This window comes from Betta splendens, chromosome 5, assembly GCF_900634795.4.
Source record: "Betta splendens chromosome 5, fBetSpl5.4, whole genome shotgun sequence".
In the NCBI taxonomy this organism is placed as follows: Eukaryota; Metazoa; Chordata; class Actinopteri; order Anabantiformes; family Osphronemidae; genus Betta; species Betta splendens.
Genome location: NC_040885.2, coordinates 20,445,082 through 20,455,545, shown reverse-complemented (window position 1 = coordinate 20,455,545; position 10,464 = coordinate 20,445,082). Strand labels below are relative to the sequence as shown.

The 10,464-nt window shown below is 41.7% G+C and overlaps 2 protein-coding genes across 3 annotated transcripts; both read right to left on the bottom strand.

Annotated features, from left to right (window-relative positions):
* Positions 1-499: 499 nt before the first annotated feature.
* On the bottom strand, positions 500-5,627 carry ctsa (cathepsin A). 2 transcript variants are annotated; one of them, XM_029149848.3, is made up of 14 exons: positions 5,478-5,627; positions 4,727-4,893; positions 4,486-4,597; positions 4,358-4,408; positions 4,188-4,274; positions 3,954-4,109; positions 3,688-3,864; positions 3,510-3,601; positions 2,229-2,307; positions 1,997-2,145; positions 1,625-1,700; positions 1,174-1,263; positions 932-1,033; positions 500-841 (listed from the first exon to the last, which is right to left on the bottom strand). In XM_029149848.3, exons 2-14 carry the CDS (start codon positions 4,891-4,893, stop codon positions 758-760), a joined length of 1,422 nt encoding a protein of 473 aa, XP_029005681.1. In that variant the 5' UTR covers positions 5,478-5,627; the 3' UTR covers positions 500-757. The 2 variants fall into 2 exon arrangements, with proteins under 2 accessions (XP_029005681.1, XP_055364837.1); XM_055508862.1 differs by lacking the exon at positions 5,478-5,627 and adding an exon at positions 5,099-5,121.
* Positions 5,628-6,142: 515 nt separating this feature from the next.
* Positions 6,143-8,701, bottom strand: snrpb (small nuclear ribonucleoprotein polypeptides B and B1). The gene is made up of 7 exons (XM_029149849.3): positions 8,542-8,701; positions 7,679-7,830; positions 7,243-7,354; positions 6,974-7,126; positions 6,776-6,905; positions 6,348-6,479; positions 6,143-6,246 (listed from the first exon to the last, which is right to left on the bottom strand). Exons 1-7 carry the CDS (start codon positions 8,542-8,544, stop codon positions 6,206-6,208), a joined length of 723 nt encoding a protein of 240 aa, XP_029005682.1. The 5' UTR covers positions 8,545-8,701; the 3' UTR covers positions 6,143-6,205.
* Positions 8,702-10,464: the final 1,763 nt, after the last annotated feature.

Below are 10,464 nucleotides of genomic sequence, written 5' to 3'. Positions count from 1 at the left end.
ACAATTTCACTTTTTAATGATTTAACATGAAAACACCAATTAGGTCTGTTAAAAATGATTACATTTAGAAAAATGCTGTTGAAATATTCTGATTGTTAAGTCACCCTTGGGGGTGGCACAGTGGTGCAGTGGGTAGCACTGTTGCCTCACAGTGAGAAGGTTCATGTCCAGGCCAGACCAGATGCCTTTATGTGTGGAGTTTGCATGTTCTCCCCAATGTTCGCGTAGGTGCTCTCCGGGTTGTCGTAGGTCTAAGTGTGTGTGTGCGCGCAGCTTGACATCAAAGCTAAGCCAGACCAACTAAGAACCACTGGGTTCAAGGATACGCTTGAGTTTAGGTTTTGAGGTTAGGACAAACATCTGATCTAGGCTCAACTCTAATGTAATCCAGTGTCAACAGCAGATGAATACACTCTAGATTACAACACAAAAAGCCTTACCATATGGTGAATAAAAGTATGTGAAACAAACAAAAAACGACTAAAGCTGCACAGACAGGTCACAGTCAAGACAAAGATCAAATATTTATTACATCCGTTTTTCCCTTAAAACCAACAGAAAGTACTGGCTTCTATGACAACTACTAATCAAAAAAAAAAGGCAATCATCTGTTGCAGCATCATCAGTGTGTTTGATAATGTGCAGCAAATATCAGAGGGGAGCCGTGTTCATTTGCTGGCAGTGAGAGGTAATATAAAAAATTGCAGCAGCCCAAAACAAATCCAAACACAGGAGGTGGAGGAAGAGGTGTCAGAGGTCAGTAGGGCTGTTTCTGGATAAATCTGGTGAACATGGCAAAGGCAGCCCTTGGTTTATCTGATGGAACCATGTGACCAGAACCCTGAAGGAAGTCAGGAGTCAGAGTTTTAACAAGTGACTAAGCAACAGGGAGAAACAGTAAAAGTGTAGATTGTGCTGATAGTGCATTTACCTTGACGGTGAGGAAAGCGATGTTGTCAAACTCTTTAACAAAGCCTCCGACCTGGCGACCGTCTACATCTTCGTAGATCCACGGACGCCTCTTAACCTCCACCTGAGATACAGCTGATGTTAATTTACAGGAGACCTGCCTGAGGCTACAACAGACATATTTCCAGAAAAATCTAAAGGTTTTGTTAAAAATATTAAACTTCTACCTAAAATCGCAGATTTGTTAGTTTGCATTTTCATTACCTGCTGGTGGAGAGACTCCACGAACCACTCGTCCCCCATGAAGTTGCAGGCCATGTCTACGTCCCCATTATAGACCAGGACACGGTAGGTCTGTACACAACAAGTCGCCTTGAGACAAGGACATTCACCCGCAAGCTTGGATTCAGCCATTTAAATTAGAACTTCCTTTACACGTTTCCAGTAGCACAAAATATCATTCATTTTATTATGCTTAACGCTAATATTTGCTTTTATAATTTAAAATAATTATTAATAACATAATTTGTCTTTTCTCCCTGCAAACTGTTGATTGATGCAGCAGCTAAGTTCACTGTGCTCCAGGTTCCATCACTTCATCATTTCATAAACCTTTGAGGAAGCTAATGTTTCGTTCATTTCGTTGTTTCATTCTGTGATGACGGACTAAGCCTTGACTGAAACATTATGGAGCTGAGAGCAGATGTTTACTGACCAGAGCAGAAAGCAGCTTCAGATACTGTTTCTTCACGTCCATGTAAATGCGGCCATAGTTAAGGTTCACCTCAGAGCTGCAACACATGTCACATTACAGATACAGCACAGCCGTGTGTGACGGACATATTTGGCTTGGAGATCTCTTGTTTCGTACATATACCCGGCAAAAACTCAGAAACCTAGTCTTCCCAAATATTATATGCAAATATGTTTTGTGGGGTGTTCGTCCCTTGTCGGCCTGGGATCTGTCTCCCAGTCAGTTCTCCAGTCAGTGCTGGTCTCCATGACCCTGAGGTGGACCTGCAACCTGTCCAGGCTACGGGTCCTAAAAATCAGATCAACAGCAGATATCACACTCTGAAGCACTGACCTGCAGATGACCCAGTCCAGAGCCTTGGGACTGATGTGCAGAGCAGCTTTGACGTATGGGTTGTTCAGGTACAGCGTCGATGGGGTGGAGTTTGTACAGGGAGGGTCCAGGCGGACGGACTGGTGCAGAGAAGCCAGACCTCGCAACTTCTAAAAAGTCAGAGAAAACTAAACGTGTGACTCCGCTTTCAGGCAGAAGTTTTGATGTCAGTCACAAGGTCAGTCTCACACACCTGGCTCCACAGTTGAGACCATGGATGGTGGATGAAGGAATTGCCCAGGTCCCTGATCACCAGCTCACCCCGCTCCACACTGACAATCAATGAGAGAATGACTCCAGAGACGCATGCATTTCACAAAACAAACATGGAACTCAACTTGAATCCTTCGCTCTAGTTCCCATATAGATGAGTTTTCATGTTTCACAATTAGTCACTTATCCTGGCCCATCTGATTAATGTAGATAGATAAACTTTATTAATCTCACAGTGGGGAAAATCAATTGCTGGAACAGCCACAGGAGAACAGCAGAATAAAGAAAAATGTGAAAAAAAAGGAACATAGGACCCATTTACAAATTTACAGTTCAGGCATGTACTGTAGCATGTACTTACAGTACAGGGTAAAAGAAGTAGCACGTAAGAACAGATCTCCAATTCACACATCCTAGACTAGTCTCTAGGATTAGGGAGATAAATTGGGCCCATATGTCTTGAAAGCGAAATAAAACTATTTGTGTAATTTAAGCTTCAGTTTTTATGTTTTCGAGCTTTCAAAGTTTTTTTTTCAGTTACAGTTCTTTTTTCCTAGGTTCACGTCTTTTTTTTTCCAGGTTCGGACTTGGGCCTACATAAAAGTGGGGGAGGTGGGACTAACACGGAGGAGCTATGAAAACGTCTTATGGACACGTTACCTTTAGGAGCTGCTTTATTCTAAAACTTGGATTTTAAAAAAAATTAGTTCTTCAAATTGGTACAGCCTTGAAGACTTGAAACCTTACAAACCTAAAATCTGAAGCTAAAAATATATTCGAATTAAAAATCTTTGTTGTACAATTTAGTAATTTTATCTTTTAAAGTGTATGCAAATGAAATGAAATGCTTTACTAGATAGTCACATCTAAAAACACATGTAGGCTCCAACTGTCAGGATGACTTTTTTCACTGCTTATTGACTAATTTACGGACCACTCATTATTGTGCAACATCGTCTCTCTTTCTTTAATTATAATAGTCAGATTTCTTTTTTGTTTTTAAACTTAAGGTTTCACTGCTTCATGCCACTAAACTGCTGCTGTTAAACTGGTACTTCTCTGCGAGAATTTTGCTGCTCAAGTGGTCTGTAAAACAATGCATTTACACAAGGCTTGACTCAGTTGCTCCCTCTTGTCCTGAATACGTTTAGTAGATGAGGTCATGCCAGAATTATTCTAGATTTATGCATTGTATGTTTGTGCAACACCATTTAGGCTTAAGCTTCAGTGTACAGTCACAAGTCAAAAGGTCATAACTCACCTGACTCTTTGTCCTACTCCGCCTGGACAGTTAGCGTACAAGTTGTACATGTTCAGTCCTGAACTGTAGACAATCTCTTGAACCTCATTCACCTGCAGAAGAAGAACAAAAAAAGACTAAACCACGTGAGGCATCCAGAAAACTCTGACCACCTGCTTGAGATGTGGAACTCACTCACGCTGCCAGTGCAGTTTAAATTCTTGCTATAGTAAAAGTTGCAGGTGTCGTTCTTGCAGCAGAAAGTCTGGAGCTCAGTCCATAGTTTGGTTCCCAGCAATCCATGATAATAAGCAAAGTAAACCAGAGAGTTGTCATTTAGCTCATAACTGGCAAGCCCGTTTCCCACAGCAATGCCCTGCTCGACAGGAGAGACACACACAGGTGAAGACTGCTAATGTCTCAGTCAAAGCTGAGTACTTCAAACACATGACAGCAGTACTGTACATGCAAGTTGAGGCTGGCGTCCTCCATCACTCTCTCAGCCAGTGTTGGAATGTAGATTCCTCCGTAACTCTCTCCTGTCAGGAAAAGCTGGTTCTTGCTAAACTCAGGGAACAGATTAAAAAACTCCTTCATAGCCAGGTAGTTGTTCATCGACACCTGTAACACAAATACACAACTGTAAACACACGAGACCTGTGAGCCAATCAGCAGCTGAGCGTCAGGTATGTAGCTAACCTCAGTGTCATTGGTGACATATTTCTGATCGTCAGAGTACGAGAAGCCGACACCTGCTGGAGACTCCAGGTACAACATGTTGGCAATCTGCCAAAAAACAAATGATCACCTTCAGAACTACTACACCTGAGCCATGCGAGCACAGGTGAGGACAAATTTTACAAACAAACCTTATTCCAGGAGTATGGATTATACTGCAGTGTCACACCATCATCCTGAACCTGGAACAAAAGCTGGAGGTCAGCAGCTATCGATTTAACACCACACAAGTGAATAGGTATCAAGTGAGATCGCCCACCAGGAAGGGTCCATGTTCAGTCAGGAATCCATCCATGGAGCTGCAGCCAGGTCCTCCATTTAACCACAGCACCACTGGGTCTGAGGACGGTTCATGCTGGGACTCCACAAACCTGAAGACAGGCCATGTTCGAGAGACAGGTGTACAATTCCCAGGCAAACTTAGCAAGAAAATGCTCTTATGCTAAAAAAAACTCAGGAAGTGGCGGTTTGACATTTTCAGGTGTGTTTGAGATGCTGACCAGTAGTGCAGGTGTTTCCCATCAGCCACGCTCAGATAACCAGAATAATGTCTGAAGCTCGGCTGCTTTCGCAGACCAGGCAGGTAGGTCACCTCATCTGCAGCTGGAGCAGCGCTGATGTACAGCAGTGAAGACAGGAAGTAACATAACACGACCTTCACCTGCATCTAGAACCAGACAGGAAGTGACAAAATTCAAGTCACCTGCATGTAAATAAGGTCTTCAAACATAAGTAAACTGATAAACGAACTCATGAGTAAGGCTGGTTAGAACTATGGAGAAGGGGATCAGGAAAACGGTTTAGTCTGGTAATAGCTGATCACAGTTAGACAAAATGACGTTTGACGTTATAAAGATCATTTAAACATTGACCTCCATTTTTGGACGCAGGTTGGCGGATCTGAAGTAAACACGTACCAAAAGGCGCTACAGATTTCCGGGGTAAAACACATGACCAAAGAAGTTCCTGTTTATGCTTTCATTTCTTTAAATTAATTTATCTCCAACGTCTATTGGTCTGCTGGTTGTTTATTCTTGTAATTGTTTTAGTCAGTAGTCATATTTAGGATTAGAGCAATCCTTAAAAAAAACACTAAGCGACGTGGAGCAGTTTGTATAAGTTACATTACGTGTGTCACCTTAATCGAAAACCGATAAACGGCAGAATTAAACCATGAAACAAATAAGCAACAAAGCCTAATTTATAAAGTGGCAACAGATAAACGAGGTTACACATAATCTATCCTCTCACCTTGTCTCCATCTAGTTTCGCGGACAGCAGCTAGACTGCAACTACCGGTAATAGTCACCGCAGATCATATGACACGGGTCACATGACCGCCCTTACTTTAAAATGGAGGGGCGTGGCTAACTACCGGCAGTTCTACGGTACAACGGCCATAAACCATGTGACCGACCACAGAATCAGAACAGAAATGGTCGCGAACATGGACCAGTGACCGACAAATGTCAAACCCAAACACCATGAACACTCAAGAACCAGAACCATTTTAAATTGTAGGTCACATTTTACTGCAGGTTTTGGGAATGGGCAGGGGACTTCATCAGAATCAATAAATAAAGTATTTACTTAAGAATTTATTTCATTAAAGATATAAAAAAGGTAACATTAACTGTCATGAAGACTTTGAACAGAAGACAGTACAGTTTAAAGTGAGGCTGACTACAGTAAAGATTAAGAAGTTCTTGCGTTGCGGAAGTTAAAAAAACACCTTCAACAACCATGTTCAGCCCAATGAACTAATAATTCCTACTGAAGTTTACTCAGCTGATTCCTGTGACCCTTGTTTTTGAATATCGGTAGTCTGAGCTGTGATTGGCTAGTCCCCCATATTTATTAAGCACCTATCATGTAAACGCAACACAGCTGAAACCAAGGAGAGGAAACTTTATTAAAAAAAAACAAAAAAAAACACAATTAAAAAAAACCTATACAACAGCCTTTAGGGCGGTGCTTCTTCAGGGTCGAGGTGGAGGCCTCATGCCAGGAGGGGGCGGTCCTAAATCAGCAAAGAGGACATTTTTTATTATTATTATTATTATTATTATTATAATAAACATAGGAACTGAGCCACTAGACTCCACAACACCACCAGCTTACCCCTCATGCCTGGGGGTGGAGGCCTCATGCCCGGGGGGGGGATTCCCATCGGAGCTCCTCGACCTGGACCAGGGGGCATTCCCATTGGAGGACCCATGGGGGGGCGCATGCCAGGTGGAGGACCCATCATACCTGCAATGAGTACGCAATCAGGATATGCAACAATGACCTAGCAGGAAAACTCAAACATTAAAAGCTAAAGACTAGTATCATCAACACATCTATCTCTAAACAACTGCACCACAAGGACAGCAGGGTTCCATCCCATGAGGTTCCCTTTGTTCCTACACTATTTTTAGATCTCAGGTGGTTGTGACCTGGATGTTTTTCCGATGTCAGAACATTTAAAATGGGTACATTGACATATCCCAATCTCAAATCATCTGAAAGCACCAGTGGGCAATCAGTGACATCACAATTTGTCTCACCTGGAGGTGGGGCTCCTCGTCCCATTGGAGGTGGGGCTCCTCGTCCAGGTGGGTACTGTGTCGGAGCCCCAGAAATGCTCGCTCCTGCTGCAGCAGCAGCAACTGTACCCCTGCCCTGAGGGGTCATTACCTTGAAACACACAAGGCACTTAGCATTCAAATGTAAATGCACACATGATGTGAGGTTGTCACGGTTACCTGTTGTGAGGGGCCACCCACTCCTCTGACGGGCCCTGCAAGTCCTGCAGGAGCCTGAGGCATCGGAGCCCCCGCAGGAACTCCACGACCTGCTGCACGACCCACACCTGGACCCCCAGCCACGCCCGCCAACGGCACACGGGCAATGCCAGTCTGAAAGTAAATTATATTAAAAGACATTTAATTGATGTACAATTAAAATAAAACAATATTTAATTGTATATACTTGTGACACGTTTAAAATAAAGGTTGCTGCAAGTAGTACTTACATCTTTAGGGGGTGGACCCTCTACTGTCATAGAGACCAGGTTCTCACCCCTCAGCAGAACCAGACCCAGAACCCTTTTTTCTTCCCGCTCTGGCTGCTTTGAGTTTTTTGGTCTAGAGAAACAAAGCGTAAAAAAATAAAATTATATATAATATATATTTATTTAGTCATAAATAAATTAACAGAAGCAACAAGCTGAAGGTGTGTCAACCAAATCATTTACTACAGAATGGAAAAAAAAAGAATCAGCTCATCTCATCAGGAACAAAAGTGACAAATATGAGTTTCACTCAAGAGTTCAGGGCAGTGAGACATCAGAATCAAGAGACATGGTCCCAAAACATCACAAATCAGATTGAATAAGCAAAATCAAATAAAAAGCACCAATGTCACTGTTGATCACTTTATCGGGTTAACTCCAGGGAAAAAATACCTACTTTATCTTCCTGAACTCATCACAGTCACACAGGATCAGGTTCATGTGCTTGTCAAAGGCCTTAAAAGTGCCGATGAAGATGCGTCCGTCCTGCAGGATGCACCTCATCCTGAAGTCGATGTGCTGCAGCATCTTGCTGCTCTTTCCTACAGTCTGTTGAGAGAGAGGCGTCATCACTTATTAATGGTCAGGTACGTTTAAATGATGGCAGCAGGAACGGGCTCTGGGCTCCTGTAGTACCGGCACCATGTTTTGAGTGGTCGCCCTCATAAGAGGTTTCGTAACAAATGTGGCTTTAGTATGAGGTTGGGTTGAGCCGTTAAAGTTGTGCGTGTTAAACAGAACCCACGGTTCGTCCCGCAGCCATGTTTCTGAATACAAACAAAGATGGCGGCCCCATTCAACCGAACCTTTACTTGCTCTTACTTAAGGCTTAAGACACTATATGACTGTTGTAGAGAGGCAAACCTGTTGCCTCTAAACTCCTTACTGGATTCGGAGTCGGTACACGCTGCCAGTACGTGGTCTGTGTGAATGGAGCTTCAGCGGTGAAATGTTTCATGTGACTCGACGAGCAGGACTGAGAGTTACCCGGGGAGGTAACAACAGCCAAAAAACTCCCCTCAATCACGGATTGCTTGTTTCCCAAATTTTATTAACGTTTGCGACATGCAAAGAACCGAACAGAAAGCCATCTTCTGTCACAGTGGCGTCTCTATAATGAAGCGATCCTGTGTCGCTAAACCAACGACAACAAAACGTTCATTCAGAAACCCGCTGAAGTTACAATAAAACCTCGAGTTGTGAAATTTAAAGTGACCCGAGACAAGCCGTCTCTGGACTCTCGAACTGGTAGATACTCACCATGTTTGCGGTTCTGATGGCTCCGATTCTTTGCTGATTCACCAAACAAACCCAAATAATTGTCTAGCGCCGCTCCCGCCAGACCTGATTTTATTAGACACTCAAAGGAAGTGACGCAGTAGGACGGCGCGTCTCACATAAATTCACCCACCCCATCACAAACTTTTTAATAGTTCCACATTTAAACCGGAAACATCGACTGTTCCTACTTATGCGACCAGTCAAAGTAACGGAGCCACTTCATTACAAGAACAAAATAACATATGCAAAAACACAAAATCATGAAATAAAATATCTAAGTAAGTAAACTTTATTTACATAGCACTTTTCACAGATAGAAATACTTGCTTCACATGCTACAATGATACAACAACCTAAAGTTTATTATTGTTTATTATTTATAATACAGTAAAGAAAAAATAAAAATCATAAAATAGTTAAAATCTAAAGATAAGAGCTCAGACTTTATTAATCCCACGATGGGGAAATTCCATCATTTGCACCAGCGATAAAACATTTATTAAAAACAACAGACAGAAGCAAGATATAATCAAAAACAGTATTAAAATGTGCAAGAAAACAAAAGCACTCGAGTAAAACTGAAAAAAATACAGAAAGAGCATATTTACAGCATTTATGTATGGTGTGTTGCACATGTCTGTTTGCGGAGATAAGGAGGTATTGCATATCGTAATTACTATAAAGTGTAGATTATGAGAACATTTTCAAATTGGTGGTAATATGGTTATTGTAATAACACAGCAAATAAAATGATTGTACCTTGTAGGTGCTTACCTGTTAGTGTGTGCGTGACAGAATAATCTGTGTGATGCATTGAATTGAACTGTTTCTGTTATGTCTGTTGGCGATGACTATGAATTACAAAAAATGTATGACCAAATGAATTCTGTACATCAATTATCACATAAGTATAGCAATCCACGTCTGGACCTAGGTAACTTAACACAACGTGTAAGCTTCACTCCCTTCCACAGAGACAAAGCTGTGATTCACCAAAAGATAAGAATACACGGAATTCCGGAATTCTTGACTGTTCCACAGGACACTGTTTCCTTTCACAACAGAACTGAGTTTAACATAAACAAAACACATATGACTAAGTGCGACATCAAAAGACCATGGATACTTTTAGGTGAGGCAACCTAAACCTCACCAGGGTCCTCCACCGCCCTATCACTTACCAGACCAAGACTTGTCTCATAATTTCTCTACTAAGACTCATTTCATGGACTCTCCCACTAGCCCAGGAGATCTGGATCGTAAACCTGGAAGTTCTGGTTCAGATGCACCAGAACTTTCAACTGCCATGAAACTGATGCCATTGTATTCTGTGAACAAGATGCTATTATTTGATATTAGATTGGTTTCTGTGTGATGTTCAATGCCCGATCTACAGATTTGCGGGGAAATTCCTCAAGAACAACAAAGGGACTTCAACTTATCACCATGCTTTCCTTTGTGTGAATGTATAAAACTGAAATAAATATACTCACCTTCATTTGTTTTAATCTGTGCACCATACATATATGCTATGTCCAACACCTAAATTATGTATCCTCATTATTATTACAATAGCTTAATTAGTAATGTCTAGATTAGGCCATTTATAATTTGATTTTGCTTGCAATTATTATTTGTGTATGTTGTAGTGTTTATTTGGTGTTACATAGTGACAAGACCATTCATCATGAATAACATTTCATTTGTTACAGTGTTTTAAAGGACCATGTATAAAACCTTCATAATCTATGCATTTATTATTATTGCCCAACAATTCTGACTTCCCTGCTTATTCGAGTGCCAAAGTGATCATTACATGTATATTGTGTTATGGTGTGATGGAACTTTGAGCTTGATGAAAAGAGGAAAGCTTAGTTATCCCAGATTTAGGAGCGATCAAAA